Source organism: Sylvia atricapilla, chromosome 13, assembly GCF_009819655.1.
Source record: "Sylvia atricapilla isolate bSylAtr1 chromosome 13, bSylAtr1.pri, whole genome shotgun sequence".
NCBI lineage: Eukaryota > Metazoa > Chordata > Aves > Passeriformes > Sylviidae > Sylvia > Sylvia atricapilla.
In genome coordinates, this window is record NC_089152.1 from 13,619,701 (window position 1) to 13,642,888 (window position 23,188).

Below are 23,188 nucleotides of genomic sequence, written 5' to 3' on the forward strand. Positions count from 1 at the left end.
GATACTTTGTACCTGGCCAGGGCTGCCCTTCTAGACGTGAGTCTGTGGCCGTGGAGAGCTCCAGCTCCTGACCTGGAGCCTGAGGTGAAACACTGTGGCTAATTATCCTCTTGAAACACTTTGTCCCCTCCCAAGCCGCAGACACAAAGCTGGAGCTGACACTGGGTAAATGCTTGTGGATCTGCCTGATAGGCCTGATAAAAGCACTGAAATTTGAGGTTATAGTAGACAATCAAAATTTTGCAACCACAGGCAGCATAATCTGTATTAACACATGTCAGTGGCATTTTGGTGTGGTAATTTTAGTAGAACAGAGGTTTTGCGCAGTTTTAGACTAAGTTGGGTGAGTCTATATTCAAAAGGCTATGCAACTTGGTATCATTTGAGGCAGTTGAAGAATTCTAAATGTAACTGTTTAGCGCTGCACTGAGTAGTAGAAGAAAAAATCATTCTAAAATTGGCCAGTGTGGTCTTTAGCAAAACTAAAAATCTTAAATAAGCACACGAAGTTGAAAATTCCTTAAATGCATTTTTATGTAAGGTGATGTATTGGAAAATAGCAAAAAACTCTGTTGGACATTATTTTATTCTTCACCTCTTTGGAGGCAGCACCAGGATCACTTGTTTGAATTACCAGTGAGATGTCAATACCCCGTCACGTTTCCTTTCTTGCAGCAGTACTAACGAAGATGAGGATTTAAACCCAGAGCAGAAAATCGAGCGGGAGAAGGAGAGAAGGATGGCAAACAACGCCCGGGAACGTTTGCGCGTGCGAGACATTAACGAGGCGTTCAAGGAGCTGGGCCGCATGTGCCAGCTGCACCTCAAGAGCGAGAAGCCGCAGACCAAGCTGCTGATCCTGCACCAGGCTGTGGCTGTGATCCTCAGCCTGGAGCAGCAAGTGAGAGGTCAGTCAGGGGCTGGGGCAGGCCCGTGGCAGCTTTGTCCACGGAGCAGTGTGGGGCTCTTGAAACCTGCTCAGCGTGAGCTACTGAAAGTGTGTTGGAAAGGGGAACAGAGTATAAGGTTTGTACTTCGACCTTTCTGTTCCTGTTCAATTAGTCATCTCTTCACCAAAGTTTTCAAGGTAGATTGTTTAATGAACAAATTGATATGTCTTGCTTTAAGTTGTAACAAGTACTTGTTCAGTAGTATAAAAGCTTCAGCAACAAGAGATCTGTTTTAGGATGAAACTCCATATAATTGAAATGTTTAAAATGCAGTGAATTTATTTGTGTTTTCTTAAGTTATTGCATTAAACATGTCCTGGGGAGGGAGGAAATTTCTACTCTAATTGAGTCAGAGCTGGGTTTGCATGAATCTTCTTTCTCTGATTACTTTAATTTTTTCTGAGAAAGAAACAATAGGCCTGCTGGTAGGTGCAGAATGAAAACTGCTTTGTGCCATTCATTCTCATAAGGAGAGATGGTTCAAGGAATCATGTTTGCTTCTTCAACTGTTCTGTTCTTGTGAGTTGGTGAAGCCACACTTGACTTTTAATACTTTTGTCAAAGCCATGTTGAAGTTCAGGGGCACCTTGCTCTAGCTTTTGGTCAGTGGTTGTATTAGCTCAGTGCCCTACATCTTTGAATCACTGATGTTACTGAGTGATAACAGTGTTTTACTTTTATGTACCTCAGTTCTACCTCCTTTTCCTCATTTGTTGCTTGCATTTTGCACAGAAGATCCAAGCAACAGTTAGTAGTTTATTGAAAGTGATTAAATAACTAACTTAACACAAACTTGTGTACTTGATGCAGTAAGGATGAGATGCTGTGTTTTCAGGCACTTTTACTGATCCAGTTGTCAGTAAAGAAACACACTGTCTCCAGCCAGAGTTCTTCCAAAGCACAAAGCAACTGTTCTGCAGATGAGACAGCAGCTGGGGCCATTGTAAAACGCAGTTTTGTGCCTCTGAGACTTAGACCTCAGGCACTGTTTTGGTCTGAAAATGCATGCCGTGGTCTAGAAGATAAGGTTGAGTATTATGAAGTCAGAGGGACATTAATCAAGCATGGATTTTGGTGATTGAAAGGCACAAGTCCATCTCCCTGCTCTCACAGATTCTGTAATTCACAGGAAGCTCCATGTTAATAAAATCACTCTGCCTCAGTCAGAGGACTCCCAACCCTGGTGTCTGTGGGAGAAATCTTTTTCTTCAGTGTGCTAACAGTTAAACTGGCCCCATTGCACAGGCAGGGGAAATGGAGAACTTCCCTTCCTGACATTCCCTGTGCTCCCTGTGTCCGGGCCTGGCTCCCGTGTGTCCTCCCGTCCCCCTTTGCACCTGTTCCTGGGAGTGAGTGACCCGAGCTTTGTGTGACACCCACAGGAGCTTGCACAGTGCTTTATGTAATTGCATAAACAATTTCCTCTCTCTGCTGATAATGAAGCTTCTCATTTTGTGATTGGTGCTATTCAAAATGAACCATTTCAGATTTAAGCTCTCTGTGTAGGCCAGGGATTTTATTTCCATTTCCTAAAGCACTGTAAATCAACTTCCTTTCAAAGTTTCCACATAATTAAATCTTTAAAACTTCAAGGCAAGCCACAGTCAGACAAAGAAAACTGTGATTAAGGAAAGTTAGCAGTTTTGGAGTTTTTTTTCCAGTAGACTCTTTAGGAGTGCTCATCCCTAAGGAAATGCAGTAGGAGGCTGTTGATAATGACTTTGGTGACAGCAGAACTATCAAGTCCATCCAAAATAGTCTCTGTCAGATGAGCTAAAATGCACAGGGGTCAGCAAACTGCAGTTACTAGAGGGGTGCCTGTGCAGTGCAAGAGAAGGGCTTGTGCTGTCTGTTCAGTTTTGGCAGACTTCTTGCAGTTATAATTGTATCTGCCATCTCCAACTGCAAAGCAGAATGCACTGACAGCTAGAAAATACCTTCAAATGTTGATTAAATTCCACAGTGGAATATATTGCATGTTTTTTGTGTGTCTTTTGGACCCCTGTAATTTACATCTTCTGTATTTGATTCACGAAAAGCCATTTTGAAGAACAGAAACAGTTGACTTCTAGAAACTGTCATTATTTGATCCAAATCTACATCTATTGAAGCTAAGTGGGGAAGTGGAAACACACTGATGAAAATACCTTGGTAGCTGGTCCACAGCTGGTTATTATAAAGTATTGACTTTAATGTGAGAGGAAATAGGGTTTGGAAAAAAATTAATGCTCCTTCTGTATGTGACTGTCATCACAGTCTTTTGATTGAATCAAGATGGGTACAAGGTGACTTCACAGATGGAGGCTGATGAGAACTACCCATTCAGGGTGTGCTGCCTCCCCTGCCCTAACAGCTGGCTAATACTGGGAAGAAAGAAGCAGCAACATTTCTGAAAGTAGTGTGATGTCAGCAAGGTTGGTAAGACTTCAGCCTACCAACAAAATGGATAAATTCCATTTTATTATATTGGAAATCACACAAAGGTCTCATACAGCACTTCAGTGTCTTATGCTGCTAAAGGAGGTGTTTTTTAAAAGTTTCTGAAGGTGTATGTAGGCTGCTGAAAGGGTTTGGGTTTGGCTTTTGTCTGTGTTCTTTTTAAACACCAGTTTAGGAGCTGTCTGGCAGGACTTTCAGTAGTGATTGTCTGCAGCTTTGGACACCTGCAGGCGGACAGGGGCTGTCGGCAGCTGCAGAGGGAAGCTGCAGAGCTATTTTTGCTCCAGGGTTCACGTATCGATATTGCCTGTGGTGTCAGTGTGTGGGATATTAAGAACTCTGATTTTTCTGTTACAGAACGAAACCTAAACCCTAAAGCAGCCTGCCTTAAGAGAAGGGAAGAAGAAAAAGTTTCTGCCGTATCGGCAGAGCCACCAACAGCACACCCAGGAAGCCACCCTGGCCTGAGTGAAACTACCAACCCTATGGGTCATATGTGAACACACCAGCCAGGTACGTCAGGCCACGGCTCTTGCTGCTTTGTGTTGGCTGAAGTGGGGAGACACCTGGCTATGGTGGCTTTGGCTCCTGAGCTGCCAGCAGCACCACACTTCTCTGTGCTTTCTCATCTCTCAGCAGAAGGCTGCAGCTTTGTTTGGGTTTGTAAGAAAACCCCAAGAAATTGTCGTCAGTGTCTTTACTTTCGTGCCTTGTTGCCAATGGCTACATCTCTTGGCTCAGGTGGCCTTCTTGGCATGGCATCAGAGGAACAGTGAACAGCTTGCTAGATAAGCCGAGCTTAATAAAGATGAATTATACATCTTTAAATGGTCTAAATATCACATTAGTTCATTTAAAAATCCATGTATTGTTTCCTAGTGCTGATACAATTTCGGGGACTCCTCATCCCAAAGAGGTTTGCTCTCTGGCTCAAGGCCACTCATTCTAACTCTTCTCATTTGCCCAGCAAGAGACAAGGAACTGTCTTAAGTCACAATCTGTACTGCTGAAGATAGTTTAATGTTTGCAGCTTTGCAAGGTAGCCCAGTATGTAACATCTCATTTAAACACACTCATAGGGAGGCCTTACAGGAATATCAGTCTTTTGGGTTTATTCTTGCTGTCGGTTGGTTTTCTAAATAGTTGGGAAACCTTGATTTTGAAAGGAAAAAAAAACAACAACAACAACAACAACAACAACAACAACAACAAAAAAACCCAAGAGTATTCCAGTAGAGCTGCTGCCACTTTCAAAAATAATAAAAAACTGGGTTCAGTGCCCTTGTTTTTAGAACTTTACTAAATTTTATGTTTTGGGAGGTTTCTTGTTGTGTATATTGTAATTTTTAATGCTTTGAATTTCTTTAATTTGTTTTATTTCATACAAGAGCCATTGGCTACTTTGGAATTGTCAGATAATTTTTGATTTACAGCCAATTTAGTCTGTTCTTGCCATATAAAGAGCCACTTTGAAAGGTTTGGTGTCTTTGCTTTTTTACTAGCAGTAACTTTGTGGGTTGACTGAAGTGTGACGTTGACAGAAAAGGCTGTACAGGAACATGGCAATTTACCCTCAGGAGGGAGTGAAATTGGCAGTCTCCTGCTTGGTTTGGAGAGCAAAGTCAGACATAAATTGAAGGTCTGAGATGTGCAGATTATTCTTTCTCCCATATCCAGAGAGGCCCAACAGAAGGTTCTTCAGCGTAATTTCTTCAATATATCATGTTCAAGATGGATATCTCTGGAACAGCGGATTTCAGGGCCCTTCAGTGTGATTTTCTTTTGCACCTGAACGTGCCACCAAATCCAATTTAAATTAGGTCTCTGGTGTTGATACTAAGTTTTAAAATTATTCTTTTCCTAACAACCTCTTTCTTCTCCTAAATTTCTTTCTAGAATTCCAGAATTATTGGTAGGATACACAGAAGGTGACCTTTCTTCACAAGGACACAGACAACTAACATTATATGAAGACACAAACCTGACAGGAGAAAACACTTGAAGCAAGAAACCCAAATGCAATCTTATGATCAAAGCTACTGGTCAACACCTGCATCAGGAGTGAAGATACAAGATCTTCAGACAGAATTTCAGCCCATGAGATACTCTGAACATATCATTCTGTTGCAAGCAGTGTGTCGCTTCTGCACAATCAGAGACTGTTGTGATCTCTCCACTCATTGTGGAAGTTGCCTTGTGCCTAAACTGAATTGACAAATGCATTGTAACTACAAATTTTATTTATTGTTATGGAACTGTTAAGGTCTACATATAAAGGGAAAAGTTAACATGTTAAAAGCTGATAAAATTTCAACTGAATGCCAGCATTTACTAAAGCTGTTCACATTCAGAGAACAAAGCAGTGACAACCGTCGACCCGTAGCATTCCCAGCATACCTATTAGTGTCTTAAAAAAGGAAGGGAAAAGTCTTTTGTTGTCCTTTCCTCTCCTTTTGCCATATGACTAGTGTTTTCCATGCAATAGGAAACTATTCCTTGGTATAGCTTTTTTTATGTTATTTTTGATCTCTGGTAATCTGAACAGTTATGGTCACAGTTCCCCTTCCATACTGAGCTCTGTGCCTCAGGCCACTCAGAGACGTCATGAAGGCTGCAGGCTGGAGCAATACTGTGACCATAACATTTCTTGGATTTAAAAAGTGATTTTTATTTTCCCTCAGACTTTCCTCAAACATTTTTTTTTTCTAATTATAAACAAAACCTTTTTAGGCTTCTAGGCTTCATAGTAAAGCTTGTAATGTGAAGTGTAAATTGGGTGGGGAGAATCTACTTTGTTAGAGTTGCTTTGTTTTCCGAGCAGTAAGTACTACATATAGTACATGTAAAGTGTTAGCTGTATGTAAGCACAAAATGCATTAAAATACAAAGGAGATTTTTTTCAGGCTGTAACTTTGGTGAATAGTAAAATCCTGAATTCACCGTGGCAGGTAGTGTGATGATACAACCACCAGCAAGGTGGGCTTATTACGTAATGGAATCTTAAGAGCAATGGTCACCAGTTTTTCCTTCCTGTACACGTTAACTATCATGTCATGTTGTATGGCTTGTCAGTGGAGAAAAAATAGTGTGAATCAAATGCAAATACCCCCGTCCCAAGCCATATTAGCATTAAACCTTTAAATGTTTCTCCACCAGAATAGTGTCCATAAGTATTCCTTTGTCACAGGTGTGTTGAAATGGTTAAAATCCCTTTGAACTTCCATGGAAACTGTCTTCCACTGCAATGACCATGGGAGGAAATTTCCTAAGCCAAGGTTGTCTGAGCTATTGTTTATATAGTGCATCTTTCATCACTGGCAATTGGTTCACACACAAAACAGGAACAAAACTATAATTTTTCTGAAGTCATTTAATTTGAAAGAACAAAAGATGGATTGATAAAATAAACTAATGAATATAAGCTCATGTTTTGGATGGTTCCTAACAAAACAGTTTGTGGAATTAGTGGACTCATTTCTATTACTTTATTTTGCATATATCATCAAATAACACCTGATTATATCTGTGGCCTTGTTCTTCATTTCAGTGTTTATCAGCTAAACGGAATTTGTTGCTTATGACGTGTGAAAGTGATCACGTGCCACTGCCTGGCCTTTTTCCTTCTAAGCTTGTTGTCTTTTTGGCTATATTAGACTTTGCAGTATGCCCAGAAGCTTTCCTTCATAAAATAGAAAGAAAAAAACATTTGGCTTATTTTTCACTGTAGCTAGTCTTTTATACAATAATCTTGTAAGAAAATTTCTTGAATTCTAAATATTACTCTTTCTAGATTTTTGAAATCAAAAAAAGTTTTCAGTAAAAAGTTTCTTACTTTATTTTACTATATTAGGTAGTAAAAATGTAGGGTTATTTACCATAACCTGTTCATTAATATCAGAAATTTACAATAGCATTGTAAGACCATAGTAGGGTTCTAGCATACCGTGTAGTACCTATGGAGTATTGTAAGAGCTAATTGTCCGAGATGAATTGCTTCTCATCTTGTTCTCCAGTTTCCATTGTTGGTTTATTGCAGATTTGTACCCTGTGTCAAATTTCAAGGTATTGCTGATAAACCTTTCCAACCAGCAGCAAGAAGTTCAAAAAATTTCTGTCAATGTAACAGAAAACACTATGTATATAACATTTATGTAGCAATAAATGTGCCATCTTTTTTTAACATGGTAAATCAGTGAGTTTTTTAAATTTCTCTCTCCTCCTAGGCAACGTATTGCTTGAAAAACAGTGGCAAACCTCTCTTCTGCCTTTATCAGAACAAAGCCTGACACATTCTCAAGGAGCAGAGCACGTTGCAGGCACAAGAAGTGTTGTTGCTCTTGTGAAGCCAGGCCAGAAATGCCCCGTGCCTGAGGAGCAGCACTGCCTGAGCTGTTTGCTGCTGCAGAGCAGAAAGGGAATTGCACAGGCAGACAGCAAACCAGGAGCAGCTGATCCCACAGGCACAGCCCCCTCCTGTCCTTTGCCTGTCCTGAAGACAGGTTAGATCAGGGGCTTAGATCTGAGCCCCTTTGTGTGGGGAAGTTCGGTGCCAAGTTACATCTGAACTGCTCCATCTGTAGGTTTTGTGGAAATACGGGGGGAGAGTCTGTGGTTCCAGCACATCAAAGACAGCAGATCCAGCTCCTCTGTCTGTGTGCAGTGCTGATGTTGAATGTGGGGTGTCAGAAGAGCTGCTGTGCTCAGCACTGCTCCTGAGCCTGTCCCTGGTGACCTCAGGAGCTGCCCCGATGGCGCAGTGCAGAGCCAGGCACAGGTTTGTTACAGGGACGAAGCTCTGCAAGGTCTGGCCACACAGGAGGTCAGACCCAGCCGTGTCAGGCTGCCTTTTAGAATGGCTTCAGCAGCAGCAGTGGAGAGGTGCCCAGTGCCTTCCCCAGCACGCATTCCCAATTTGAACTTACTCCAGTAATAATTCTCAATCCAGCCTCAATCAGTGCTCCTCTTGTCTTTCTTGAATCAGACTCACAAGTTCGTCACTTCTTTCCGAGAGAGTAAAAATGGCCGTTTGCCCACCTTTATCTCTCTTTTACCACACTTCTGCTGTCCTGTTCACATACATTCTGATCACTAGTCCTTCATCTTTTTTTCCCCCATCTTTCCTTCTTTTTTTTCCATTTGGTCTTTGTGTGTTTGTGTGTAAGAGATTCATGTTAGGATACCTTTGTTAAATACAGTTTTTCTAGAATTAGCATTTGGAATATGGTAGAAAAGCTCTCTTGTAAATCTAAAGCATTGAGAAATGCTTAAAAGGGACTTAATCTTTTTTTTTTCCCTCTAGCTACTGAGTAGTTGCTGCTAAAAAGATTCTGGATTCTTCATTAATATTTCGCTAAGAATTAAACATTTTCCCCCAGCATGTGGAAATCATGGTAGACCAAAACTAAAATGGAAACATCTGTAGAAGACAACCAAGACTTGTCTTACAAGTGGACGGTGAACTTTGCTGTTTGTAACACCAATACCTTCTGCATCCTAAAACCCCTTTCCTGTGGGCACTGTAATGTCCTGTGAAAGAAAGAAACCCTAAAGCACTTTAAAGCCTGGCAGTGGATCAAGAGCTCCAGCAGGGATGAAGGAGCAGGCTGGCACCTTGCTGCTCCTGCACACGGGCTGTGGCGCCCTGCTCCCGGCGCCCTGCTCCAGGGCATCACCAACCCTGGGCGGCAGGGAGGGGAGTCCCTGGGGCAGGGTGGGCCCAGCTCCTGCCTTCCTGCTGCTCATCTGCCCAGTGCAAGGAGCTGGAAGTCTCCCAGGCTGGGGGAGAATGGTGCAAGGAGACTGCTACAATCCTCTCTGCTCTTCCCACAGAGCAGATAGGTCAGGCACCATTTGGGGGTTGTTTTGTACAGTTTAACCTTCATTTGTTTTACTGAAATTAATTCCTCTGTCAACCTGGATGCCTTGGCAAAACAGGGAGAGTTTATTTCCTGGTTAAGATACAAATATATCACTCAACTGCTACCACAAGCACCGTGTGTGCATGTTCAGTACTTCAGCTGCTCACTGCAGTCACCTCAGGTTGTTTGTGTCAGTCAGAAACTGTCCAGACCAGGCTCTGAAACAGCACATTGTCTGGGCTGTAAACAGAATCCCTTTCAATTCTCTCCTAATCCTGACTTTTAAAATGTTTTATGCAATTAATAACATCTGTTAAATAGAACCTGTTTTGTTTTGTTTTGTTTTGTTTTTTTCTTTTTATAAATCTTATAAAAAATTATACCAGCTGAGACAAAAAACTTACCCAAAATAGTGACTGTAACTGATCCTGGAGGGCACATCTGTTAGAAAGTCAGTGGCTGGACTAAATACTTGGAATTCTGGCTATTTCAGGTGAACTAGAAAAACAAGAATACCAAGGCTTGTTTCATTTTCTGGAAAGATCCACTGTAGTTTTAATAGTATCACCTAACCATGTAGAGACAAAAGGAGTTAAATGTAAACTATATCAGTCAGAGCAGCAACTGCTGCCAACTGGGATTGAACAGATGACAAAATAACTTACAATAGAACTCAAAGTTCAATCTGTGTTAGATGTAGAGCCCTGCTAGTCCCAGATTTCAGAAAAGCATACAAAATGCAGATCCTATAGCTGGAGCAATTTCTTTCCATCAAAGCGCTGAATACCATACCAGGTTTTATTTGTTTTGAAAAATTCTGCATTTCAGCTCTTAAAAAAGAATCCAGGAGGAAATTACTCAAAGCACATGGAATCAAACTTGTGTACAAAATGGACACAGCAGTGTCTTGATAACTTAGCAATGTGGATTTTTTGCTCTACTTTATTTTTGTGCTGATGCTTTTTCACTGTAGCTCGATGTCAAAGGAAGATTTGGAACTGCCAGAACAGGCTGATTTACCAGTTTGCTGGATTACTTCTTTATATACAAGTAAGTTAAGTGGTTCCTTACAGAACCTTAACCTCCTGGAAGTTCTGACACATAATATTGTATTGCATCTCTCTACCCATGACACAGAAAGGAAAAAGAAATACTTCTCATGGTCCAATACAACTAAAGAAGTTTCATGAACTTGAATGAATGTGTATCAATTATAAATTCTCCTAACTTGAAGTTACAAACTCATCTGTAGAATGAAATATCTGTGGAGTTATGGCTCCACATTTTACTTGCCAGCACCAATAAATGAGCAGAGATGATCAGAAGCGTTAGTTTATCACAGATGCAGAATTAATCACCAGCCCTAGTTGTCTGTCTGCTGGGAAGACAGCACATAGCCAATCATCTGCTGCACAGCCACATCAGGTGCTCCAGGCTGCTCCCAAATGACTTTCTCTGACTGCTGAAATAACTGCTTTCACAATCAGGTGACTTCTTTAGGATATTTGTGAGCTTAATATTTCCTCATGAGCTTTATTCTCTCAGATGAGAACCTGGATGTACCAGAATGAGAATCCACTAATCAGTAACTAAAGAGCCACTGTGTGGAAGGGAAATCTGCTGGGTGTAAATATGAAATGAGAAGGTAGGGGGAAGTTCCGGATGATGTTTTGAATGTGCAGTTCACACCTGCAAAAGCTAAAGAGAGTATCAGTATCTCCTTTTCAAGGTGACAAAGAAACTAAGTCTTGCAGAGGCACCTCCAGCTTGTTTGTACAATCCATAGCAGGAGAGAGCTCCCATCTGAACTCATCTTCTGTGTGCTCCGAAGACGCTAATGCATCTGATTATGAATATAACAGTTAAAGTTCATTAATCCCTAACACTACCTGACTAATTAAGATAAATGCACACAATATTGGTTTTAAAGTTGATGGACTCCGCTTCCAGTTTACCCATTTAAATGGGTAACATTTAATTAAATGTACATTTAATTTGTTTATGTGTCTAATTAATAGCTGAAAGTGTAATTAAACATAAAGCTTTTTCCTTTCCTAGCATGCAAGAATAGTAAATGTAAGAATCAGAAAATGCAAGTACAACACAGGGCAAGAATGCTAAAAATTAAAAGGAAAAAAGGTAACAGCCTACAGAATCTGAAGGTAGTAACCCAATATAAATTAGTGCCTGTCATTATCTGTAGCCAGCTGTTCGTCATTATCCTGTTATATAGAAGTAGAACAAATGTGTCAATAAAGAGCTCATTAAAAAGTGTTTTGGATATAAATGCAGATTCTGCATTTACAGGAGTATCAGGGAAAAGAATGTGAATGACACCAAAATTGACACGTCAGGCTTTGCCGTCTGTTTTTCTGGTGTGGCTGTTTTTCCTGTCTGGGGTAACTGATGAGAAATAACCAGGCACAGTTCATTCCCATGTTGCTGTGCCCCTCGACTTTTCAGCTGGAAGGAAGGCTCTGTAAACTGAGCTGGCTGTGTGTGCTTCCACAGGCCTTCCTGGACTTCCTTCCTTGGCCCTTCCCTGCCCCACCTCATCCCTGCTTTTTGTTGCATGAGATATAGTCTCCAAACTGTGGGTTGGAAGCAAATTTAAAGCTTCTGTTCCTTCCAGGCCCAGTGCTGGGGCTGCCTCGATCAGGTACAGCAGCAGCTGCATCTGCCACAAAGAGCGAGGGCTGGAGCAGCTCTGCCATGCAGGCAGCTGAGAGAGCTAGGGCTGCTCAGCCTGGAGAGGAGAAGGCTCTGGGGGGCCTTACAGCACCTTCCAGTGCCTAAAGGGGCTCCAGGAGAGCTGCAGAGAGACTTTTTCAAGGACATGGAGTGATGAGACAAAGGGCAATGAGTTCACACAGATAGAGAGCAGGTGTGGATTAGATATAAGGAAGAAATTATTCCCTGTGAGGGTGCTGAGGCCCTGGCACAGGTTGCCCAGAGACACTGTGGATGCCCCATCCCTGGAAGTGTTCAGGGCCAGGCTGGATGGGCCTCTGAGCCACCTGGAAGGTGTCCTTGTCCATAGTAGGGGGGTTGGAAGTCAGACCCTTCCAACCCAAACCATTCTATGATTCTATGATTGACAATAATCTGTTCATTGGGAAAAACCCATCATTTATCCCACATTTGCTTTTAATTTATTTTGTATTATTTAATAATATTTAAGCTCCATATGGAATAAGGAGGAAATCTAAAGGAATTTTCATCTTACATCTGAACTGCTACATTATAACCATACAAGTCTTCTCTTCTGCACATTTGCTAGAGTATTTTTCCTCCCCAGCCTATTAAAATTCCCTCTGCCCAAGGGCCCTTGATGTCACAAATACACATACAGAGTTTATGTGTAGGATAACCCTTCTCATTTCAGTGGGTACACTTCTGTACTTCATATTGGGTTTGTATTATTTCTTCACAGGTCAGTAGTCTGACACTTGCATTTCTTTCTGGGTTTTCTACAGCACCCAAGGTAGGAATCTGTGCAGCAGAAGCTTCACTGCATCTTTTCTTCTAGAGGCCTGAAGACAAAAACACCAATATAGCTTCTTTCTCTGCTTCCCCACAAGCGAAGCAAACCCAGTATTTTAGAGCAGGAGGCTGGTTGTGGAATGAAAGTACATTGTATCTGTGCCCTTATAAATAGATTTGGAGACATCTATCTTGCAACAATTGAGAAGAAACTGGGTGGGTGGTGTGGAAGAGGGGAACTGTGAAGACCAAATGTTTAGCTGTATTCAACTGTAAACAGAGTGATAGTCAGTAAACAGTTCCTCTGAAGAGAGTAATTAATAGGCACATGTGAAGAGATGGAAAAGAAGATGTATCCTTCTCCAGCAGACATCAAAGGGCGGGCTGGACAGTGAGGAATTGCGCATAGCCCAAGGAGGCCACAGCTGTATGTACGTTCAGCTAGGAAATGTAATGCAGTGTAATGAGCTAGGGAAAAGAGGAGCAAGGGCTGGGACAGGCACTGAAAAAGGAGCCCTACAGTAACAAAGGAAGGAGCAACACACTCTGTGGGGCTGGGAGCAGGAGTGGAGAAGCATGGAGGTCTGAGCAGGTCAGCTCTTTCTGCACAGGGGTCAAGTTGCAGAGAAGTTTTGCAGGATTAGAAAGAGTGATAAGACAGCACAGTAGGTAGCCTCGAAATTAGATAAGAAAACACAGGAGGAGCCACTGAAATGAATGGTGCTTCATTGTGATTCTCCTGCCTCTTGCTATATCTGAAAGCAGAACCCTGTGGCAGTTGGCCAGTTTGACAGGGAAGGCGATAAAAATAAATTAGATCCTCTGTTTCCAATACCGACTGAGATGTTCCCAAAAGAATGGGGGAAGGGAATTATTTGCAGGGAGAAAAGGTACTCACAAGATCCAAAACTCATTGTCTGTTCTCTATAAAGTGGTGTCATGACTGACTCCACAACATACGTACTTGGCTCCAAAATGGGATTTTGGAACATTCCATCTCTGGGACAGCTGCTTTCACGAACATCTCATTGGAAGACAAATACTAGTTCAAAATGAAGGAAATGCTCTTTTCTGTCTCAACGAGCACACATGAAGCTGAGAAGAACAAATCTGAAAAACTGAGGCCAAGAAGTTTGAAATTCCCAGTGTCCTGGGTGGTCTTTGTTGTTTAATTCTGTTTGTGTCATCAGTGGAGAATGTTTCCCTTCAGAACCTGACTAACACTTGGACAAGATAGATTTTCCCAATGAATTTGATTTACAGTTGAGCAGAATACAGCATGCCAACAGTGGGGTTTTGGCCTACCTTTTTAGATCAGGTTTTGTGCCCCAAACACAGCCTAAGGAAACAGATTGTCTTCAAATGTCTTGGCCCAAGTGGACAGGCATTTTTGCTGTAAAAGCAGCTTTAGCAAGCACAAATAATCTCTCTCAGATACAGCACTACAGGAGTGTTTTTGCACAAAACAAAACTAAAAAACAATGAGAAATATCAGCAGTATCTAAGCTGAAATGTTTGCAGAACCTGTTGTGATAGGACAAGGGGAATGGTTTTGAACTAAAAGAGAGTAGATTCATACTAGATATCAGCAAGATTTTTTTTGCAATGAGGGTGGTTAAACACTGGAACAGGTAGCCCAGAGAGGTGATAGATGCTCCATCCCTGGCAATCTTCCAGGTCAGGTTGGACGGGTCACTGAGCAACCTTATCCAGATGAAGATGTCCCTGCTCACAGCCAGGAGGGTTGCACTAGATGGCCTTTAAAGGTCCAGTCCAACGCAAACTATTCTATGACCCTAAGAAACACCTCCTGTCCTCTTGCATGTACTTTCCTCTTGGTATGTGCTCTGTGAGGACTGCACTGCCTTCTCTGACACGTCTGGCAGATGTCAGGTGACACGGAGAGGGGAAATGTGTCTTTCAGGGACAGTAACTGTGGGTCACACAAGGCAGAGAATACTTTGCAGTCCATCCTGTGCTTAGGCCCAGGCAATTGCCTCATTAGAAATCTACTATCACTCTCCCATTAAGAAAGCAGTCCAAGTTCTTTGTTTAAACACTTACTGAGGAATAAGCCATCAGCTCCCCATGAACTGGAAATGAATAGTAGATCTCTCCTTACAGATCCAGAACAAATATATTATTTATCTCACCTGGAGACTTGTCCCATACCAGTCCCAGTGATTTTCCCAGAGAAAGATGCTGCATATGGCTAATGGCATTTTTTGAGAGTTAGACATTCCAAAAATGTCTACTCAAGGGAAGAAATCTCATGTTCCAGCAACTTAGAAACATTGGCTGCAGTTACTGCTAAGAATGGAATTGCAATTAGTCTTCTACAATCTTTATAGGCATGCCTGAAAAACAGAGATGTCAATATTGCAAATCCAAGAGGTCAGTGGGGCAGTGTCCTTTGCTGATAGACAACAGACCATTCCTCAAAACTCCCACTAGCTGGGCTGGTGGAGATAACATTTAGTGTGAGACAGAGCAGCTTTAGTTTTAGGGCAGGGGTGCTGCCTCTGTGGTTCTTTGGAATCCTCTTTGCTGGAAAACAAAGTTGTATTATCCTCCAGAGATCAGCCAGGGCTGGTCTCCCATCTGTTCATGGATCTGCACCTGTTTTTCATTTCACCAACAGTGGCCACATGGCCTAAAATTGTGGGGGAATACAGAGAAGAAAATGAATGTGTGGCTCAGGCACAGGGGTTGTATTCAGAAGTTCTAAGTTTAAATCCTGACTGTGTAGCATAATCTTTGAAAGTCTTTTAATTTTCATTTTACCCTGACCTGTAATGGAGACAAATGAGTGAATATTATTCTGGAGCTTTCTCCTTACCTTTTTTAACAAGAAATTGGAGAATTTTTTTTTCTTCTTTGCTTCTTTCTCACCATCACAGAAGTCTTTACAGAAGTAGATCTCTATAAAACATGTCAGTTATGATTAGGAACACCGAACATGTCTCCCATCCATTTCCTTAGCACTCTGAAAAACAGAAGGGAAACTCCGTAAAGAAATTGCTCTATTTCTGCCTGTGGAATGACAATGCTGCTTGGAGATTGCTCCAGTAGCAGAGAATTGATGTGCAGGTATTTTGAGTGGTTTTTTGCAACTGGTGCATGGAAATCCACAGTAGCCACTGTTGTTGACCTGAGACTGAATCCCATTCTAGCTGCAGCTGATGTCAGAGACATGCAGAGGCAGATGTGTACCCACTGCCTGCCTCTCTCATGTCTTGCACTGGCCACGCCATAGATGTGGCATTGTCCATTTTACAGTCCTTATGACACTTGCTTAGAAAAAAGAGGCAAAGTTGTTGCCCCTGTTCTGCCCACTCATTTTATTTATTGCTTCATCAGCCACGCTGTGTGTTCATGCTCCAGTACAACAATTTGGCTGCAGCTTCTGTTGGCAGTCTGGAGATTGCTTGGGGCTAAACAAAGAGGGTAACTGCTGTCAGGTTCCATGTAAGTTCTCACTGGGCATGGCAATACCAGGCTAACTGGGGACATGCTGACTTTGCCAAATCCTATCAGATTCTGCAAGGGCCCCTTGAAATCTTGTGTCACAGATCCTTGCAACTCACTCTTTGTGAATTCTCAACCCAGGCACTGTTCACAAAAAATATCCTCGCACATTTTCTGTCCTAACTGGGAATTGAGGTGACAATAACTGTTCTCAGAGTTGTTTCTCACCTTGAGCCTCACTCAACTTCTATTGAAATCTGCTGGGGTTTGTCATTGACTTCAATAGAATTAGGCTTAGGCCTTTATCAGAAAGTTTGCTGCTTGCTGCAAGTTTGATTTCCATGTGATACATCTGTAAGCTTTCAGTTATCATGCTGCCTTTGAAATGGAAAATTGACAAGCTGTTATCTCTGGGAGCTTGTTGGGTTCAGATTGGTTCCATCAGATCACAAGTAAATTGGCACCACGAAAGGTTTCTATTGAGTTCTTTATGTTTGATCCTCAAATTAAAAGCTACCTGTCTGGTTGGTGTGCACTTGAGACTATCAAGTGCACTTGAGACTACCTGGCTTTGTCTGAATTTTGCAACAATGGAAAGGGCAGGTGTTTTGCATGACCTGTGGATTAGGAGTTTTGTGTCAGCTTCAGAAAACCTCTAGAGGCCTGGGTTACAATGTTATGCTGAGCACTACAAATTTGCAGGTGCTGTGGCCAGAAGAGACAATTATCATCGTTTATTTTGACTTTCTGAAAACTACTAAGTGCCTCCTGTAGTTTTTATAAAGGACAGACCTATCAAATTTAACCAGTCATTAAAAATCTAGGTTGATTTAGTTTCCTCCAATCATGGAAAGTTTGTTGCAGTCTAAGGTTTCTTTCCCTCCCTTTTCAAAACTTGTTCCTTATCTCTCATCTGAACCTGATAACTTTTATTTCAGGTCTCTGGATGTTTCTCTGCTTTCACCTGTGCCTACTGTGGGAGTCTGACTCTGTAGTATCCTATTAAGACTCTGATGCGTTGCAGTTAATCAACGTTTTACATTTTCTTGTCACCCAGGTATATATTTTAGGACTCCATTCACTCTTAATTCCAGTATTTGTATTTTCAGAATTCAGATTATACCAATTTATCCAGCTTCTGGTGACCCAAATCACCGTACTATTTTAAAATATTTTCATTGCAACTCTTGTTTACACTCTCAGCAGTCTTGTAAGACCTATTTATAATGTAAGTTCTTTCACACTCAGTCGTGTAATTTACACTGAACCCAATGGAAGCTTCCTTTTTACCCAGGAATGGCAAGACCAGACCTTAAACTAGCAGCCAATGCCAACATGGTGTTAACAATGAAGATGTTAGTATTGAAAGAGCCAGCTACTGAGATTTTTTCCTCTATTTCATTGTGGGAGGACACATAGAGCTAGCACTGGAGGCAATCTTGCCCCTGGTACACTGCAGCTGTGTTAATTACCAAAGAGTGGGAGCAGCCGTGCCCTCCCAGCCACGGGTGTGATAAAAGAGTGGGTTAGGTGGTGGAGAGTTAGCTGGAGTCTGCTGGCTGTGCTCTGAGCAGGAAGGGACAGGAGGCTGTGTGGGGGACAGGCAGGGTTAGGTGGCTGTGCTAGGGACAGGAAGGAGCCCCCTGGAACTGCAGAAGGAGGGAGAGCCACAGCTGTGTGGAGCTGCCCGTGGAAGGCTACATAGAACAGGTATGAGGGACTGTCAGATAAGAAGGTGCTGATGCTTGAAGCCTTCTTTGGTGTCAGTTGTACCTCCATTGTCATTTCATGACTCAGCTTTTTTTTATGGCCTACCTTTAAGTTACTTCAATTATATCAGGTTTTTTCATAAATGTTATAAATGCATTTGCTAAAAGGTAAATTAATTTGGACCTGATGCCCTCAAGATATGGAGTCACTGAAATGGGAAGGGACCTTTGGAGGTTGTCCTGTATAAAACCTCACTGAGAGCAAAGTAAATTTTAAGGTTAGATCCTAGTGTACTCGTAAGTAGAACTGCAACAATAGGAAAAAGTTGAATTCACCTCATGAAATTAATAATTTGTAAAGGATGGCACTTACAAATATTATGACAGATTATTGCAACAAGGATGTTGCTGTTATATTTTGCTAGGCACCTTCCCACTGTGCACCCTTAACATAAACTTTGGAGCAAAACTCAACTAATGACTCTAGAATCAACATAAAATCTCATGGAAGTGTACAAATTACTTCAAAGTCTTTTGTCTCATCAATGGTTCAAAAACTAATCCTTATTTTAACCGTATAATGTGCAAGAAGTTGACTTAAATTTTTTTCATTGTCTACATGCATTTATATTTTAATTCTATTGAGTAAGGAAGAAAAAAAGAATTAGTCTTCCCTCTTGTAGAATAACCTTAGTAAAATCAGACATTTCACAGAAATCTGTAAAGTGATTTTTTTTTTAATATAAAATACTGTTGTAACATTTGCTCTTCTGTTCTTATTCTTTATTTACTACAGTTTTTCGACATCTGTTCCTGTCTCTTTTCATCAAATATTTATCTGCAACAGCTGAAAGAGCCTCATTTGTTTTAATTAAGAATAAGACCACCAAGCTGGGATCACTTCCTTAGCTCTTCCATGGCTTGCACAGACAGACAGTAGATCTTGTGAGGTTTCCTGAGGGTGGCCTATTGACAGGCTTTCCCCCCCTCCCTATATCCTTTTCTTTTGCACCATGTTTATTTTGGGATAGAGAAATGTAATCAGAGCCACATTCCGAGCAAAGGCACTTTTTACAGTTAACACGCATGAGAAAGGAGGATGATCTTGTTGTGTTTCATTGGAACAAACTATTTTCTGATTTGTGACTTCTGGGATGGAATTATTATTGCCACAGAAATATTGGAATAGCAATAAGGCTCCTGGTTCAGCATGTCAAAACTGACAGAGACAGCAGTACTTAGGGAAAAATTGTAGAAATTCAGCTGAAGAGTATGCTACTGACTGAAAACATTTTTTGCACTTTTCCTCACTAGCTAATATCTATTTAATCTCCTTTCTCCCCTGTTGACTTAAGATCTAAAAACAAAGAAGCAACATAAAATAAGTTCTTTGTACAAAGATAGCATTGTAAGGCAGTGGTACAGGCTTGTGCCTGTTGCTACTAAAACTGCTCTGAAGAGTGTTTGGGATATGCTATTTTCAGTTTGATGTATTCTAGAGAAATACTTCCGGAGTGCATAGACTGCTCATGACCTCTAGAGATGGTGAGATGTCTCCTGGCCTTGGGATCCCAATTAAGTTGAATACATAACTGACCTTTCTTAGCCATCTTAATTATCTTAGTCCTTGTTAATGAGACAGATTTTTAAATTAAGCTTTTACGTTTATTTAATATGAAGGAGACTAATAAGGTTTTTTTCATACCTCATTTTCACTTTAAGCTTCATCTTACAAGCAAAATAGACATTAAAATAAGCCATTCCTGTGAATCAGCAAATTCAGGCTGTAATATCCTGACCTGGGAAAAATTACCTTCAAAAAAGATCCTACTTCAGTCTCCCTTGGCAGTACATTACAGCAGAGTCATTAATGCTTACACAGATATTTCTTACAGTTGTTAGTTAGATACAAAACACTGATTGCCTTTAAAATGGGAAAATCTCCTTTCTTTGTAGATTTAATCAGTTTAAATCTTTACAATCTGGAAGTTGGAATTTTCTCAATTCTGAAAAAATCCTATTGGACTCAAAGCCTGACACTAATTTGTGCACCTCTAAGTTTACTTTGAAGGCAAAGTAGAAAGAAAGGTAGGCTAATGTGATCTTATGTATGAAAAATTACCTAATTACAGCTAATATTTGTTTTCCTTGTAATACACATATGCAACAATATATAGAGCACATTTCATTACACTTTTATAGAAGTTGTTGACCTACCAAGAAGTCAACAGAATCTCCTACCGAAGGAGATTTTATCTCAGCATCTTTTCCAGTTCACAGTATTATCTCCTATTCCACAGGACATGGTAATGTGGTTGCATAAGGTTCTCATGTAGATTGGTTCTGCATTTCAGACATATGGGTAAAATTCACACAGGATTTTAAAGGCAAAGCTTTCAGAAGTATATTAAGAGCTTAAAATTAAATAAGTTGATCCCTACATTGTCCTATACTGATACTTATTATTTAAGTAACTTGTACAATGATTGACTGTATTTTATTTACAGTACTGTACCACAGCTTCCTAAGACCTTGATATTGGCATAAAGGAGAAGAATCAATTATGTAACTTGGAATCAGAATTTAATCCTTTCCTTGCAAGATACTGAGACAGGAGACAGCACCATTGCTTAATCAATTGCACAACAGAAGGGCATGCAGGAACCTAGATTTTCTTTCCAGCACTGCCACTGGATTGAGGGTGACCTTCATCAAATATTCTTTCTACTCTGTAAAATCTAACTATAAATTCTCCTTCTAAAGACATTTGAAATGAGAAAGTACTGCTAAGTACCCTAGATTTGATGCCGATTGCTTACAACAGTAAGTGAAATCAGAGTTAAACTAATTTAAGGGAGACTTTATTAACTGGGAAGATTATGAGCTTGTCAAAGAGATATTAATTAAAGTCTGGGGACTGCTTGCCAGTGTCACTCTAAATTAATTGCTAATAGGTTACTCTTAAAAGTGGAGTGCAGCTGCAAGAACATCAGGCTCAAAGGAAACTCGATTTTGTTTATCATTCATTTTTACTTTGTTTAGCAAAGGATTTCTAAATACTAAAGAAACCTGAAACTGTTTCTGGCAAAGATATTTTTGATTATGAAAGTATTTCTATAATCCAAGTGGCAGGATTCACACACTTACTATAGAACTTTCTACACTTTCCTCTCTTTCTCTAAGTTTCTGGTAATATAAAATCCTCTAGGACTGTATCTTGTGTGACTTTTAAGAGGCAAGGAAGACAATAAAGCTTACATAAAGCTAGCAGCACTTCTAGTGACCCCCAAATCACATGTGGGTGGTATCATGCTCTTTGGGGATGATATTACCCATGAAAGCAATTCAGAAGAGGCCAGGGATTTCAAGGCCTCCAGTTTACAGTAAATGTGAGGGCATAGGGTGGGAGGTGGCTCATGCCCACCTCTGTCCCTGTTTACAGGCTGTGTGTTATAGTTTTCTGTGTATTAGTTCTGCTGCTCTGTCTCACATAAATAAGTGCTTCAGGAGGACAGGTAGTTCAAGGCTGTATTCTGATCTGACTCAGGCTGGGGGATCTCTTTGAAGACAGGATAGCTACACTGGTGGGAAAATAGAATCTGAAGAGTGCAATCCCTGGTGGCAGGCTGAGCCCATGCTGGCAAAAGGCCTGCCCTACCCTGAGCTCTCTTCCTTGCCTGTGATTAAGACTCCCCTGCTTCTGATCTTGGACAAGACTTGGCCAGGCTCCCCTTCCAGTCTGGCCTTCTGCAGGTACTGCCTTTTCCATTCAATGGCAGTGAGCAGCCACCTATGATATAGAAAAAATGTACCCTACTGAATATCTGTTGAGCTATTTATTTAGTTGTTTGATGCTATCTGATAATATAAGCACTTTCATCCGTCCCTGGGTTAAACAGAAACATAGATCACTATTTTAAAGGAAGTTGGAGAGCTGTGTGTTACCTATAGAAATTTTTGAAAGAGTGGGGACTCAGTGAAAGCACTTATTTTTTTATAGAGCTCTGTTACCAAATAAGGAAATGATAAACTGTTATCTTTTTTATTCCTATAGTTTCAATTTGAAAATATGAAAGCCATGACTATGTACAATTCTGTTTATTCAGGTATGTTAAATCCTGACAAGACTGTCAGACTCAAAAAGCTTTCCCAACTCAGTTGGGGCTTTGTAGAGATCAGTGACAAAAAATAATAATCGATTTTAAAAGATGTCAAAATTGTACTGAAGTGTTTTGGGGTTTGACCTCAGAAAATAGGAATATGATTTACACTTTCCCATATTGATCCTTCTGTTCAGGTAGTCATGCTCTTCGTCATACTGGGACACTGCAGTGCTTTGGCTTTTATTTTGGATGCTGTGATTTTTGCAGTGTAAATATGAAGTGATATGGGAATATGGTACTTTGAAGTGCTGGTGACTATTCTGTTAATGGCCTGAGAATACAGCTAACACAGCTGTTCTTCATATTGCTTGCTTATGAACAGAAGTCCTCTTCTGTTTGCTTCACAAAATTACATGACAAAGTACTACTATTAACTTTCAAAACTCCTTAATATACAATTAAAAGTCAGCTTCCTAATACTTACAAAACCATCTCAGGAAAGAGTGAGGCAGTCCTGTTACATTAACTGCTCCATTTGAAACATCCAGACTCTAAACCTATGGCTACAGAACCCCCAGCAGAATTTACCAGGCAGTTCTGTTCAATACTGACATCACCAATTTCATAGCATTTTTTTAAGAGGGATTTGAACCATGGCCTGAAGTTTCCCTTCCTATCTGGTCATCTATTTATCCCTGAGCCATTATTCTTCTACTTGTACACACATACACTTCTTGTGGTTTTGATAGCTGATATGTGGAGTATGTGACATGTGGGACCAAGCAGGGGGAGCACCAGCAGCTGGAGAAACCCTGATGACAGAAACTTTAAGGAGTGAAGTACAAAGAGTTCCCTGGAAATTAGATAAGCTGGAGTGATGGAATAACTTTCTGTGTGCCATATTTACAGACTCCACACTTGACACCGCTCTGAGAAGAAAAGAGAGCACCTGTAGTGCACCATATTGTGACTCTTGTTTGTATAATGCAGAATGATTTGACAACAGAGTAAGTCCTGTAAGAATGCCATAAAAAGACTTAGCTGTGCTTACTGACCATGATGTAATTAAGTAATATGCACAAAGTGGATGCCATGCAGTGTCTGGTTGGTATCAGGATTCCTTTAGATCCTATGGACAAGGGAGCAGCATGAGTCACAGACTGAGCTCAGAGCAGCTC

The 23,188-nt window shown here is 40.9% G+C and overlaps 1 protein-coding gene across 13 annotated transcripts in view; it reads left to right on the plus strand.

Moving 5' to 3' along the window:
- The window catches only part of TCF12 (transcription factor 12), a 159,846-nt gene extending 152,268 nt beyond the window's left edge, over positions 1-7,578 (plus strand). For 10 of the 13 annotated variants that reach the window (XM_066328485.1, XM_066328487.1, XM_066328489.1 and 7 more), the window contains 3 exons: positions 676-908; positions 3,747-3,902; positions 5,286-7,578. In XM_066328485.1, coding sequence (XP_066184582.1) covers positions 676-908; positions 3,747-3,889 — 376 coding nt within the window. In that variant the 3' untranslated portion in view covers positions 3,890-3,902; positions 5,286-7,578. The remainder of the gene's footprint in view (positions 1-675; positions 909-3,746; positions 3,903-5,285) is intronic. The other 3 variants (XM_066328488.1, XM_066328492.1, XM_066328495.1) reach the window with 1 other exon arrangement.
- Positions 7,579-23,188: the final 15,610 nt, after the last annotated feature.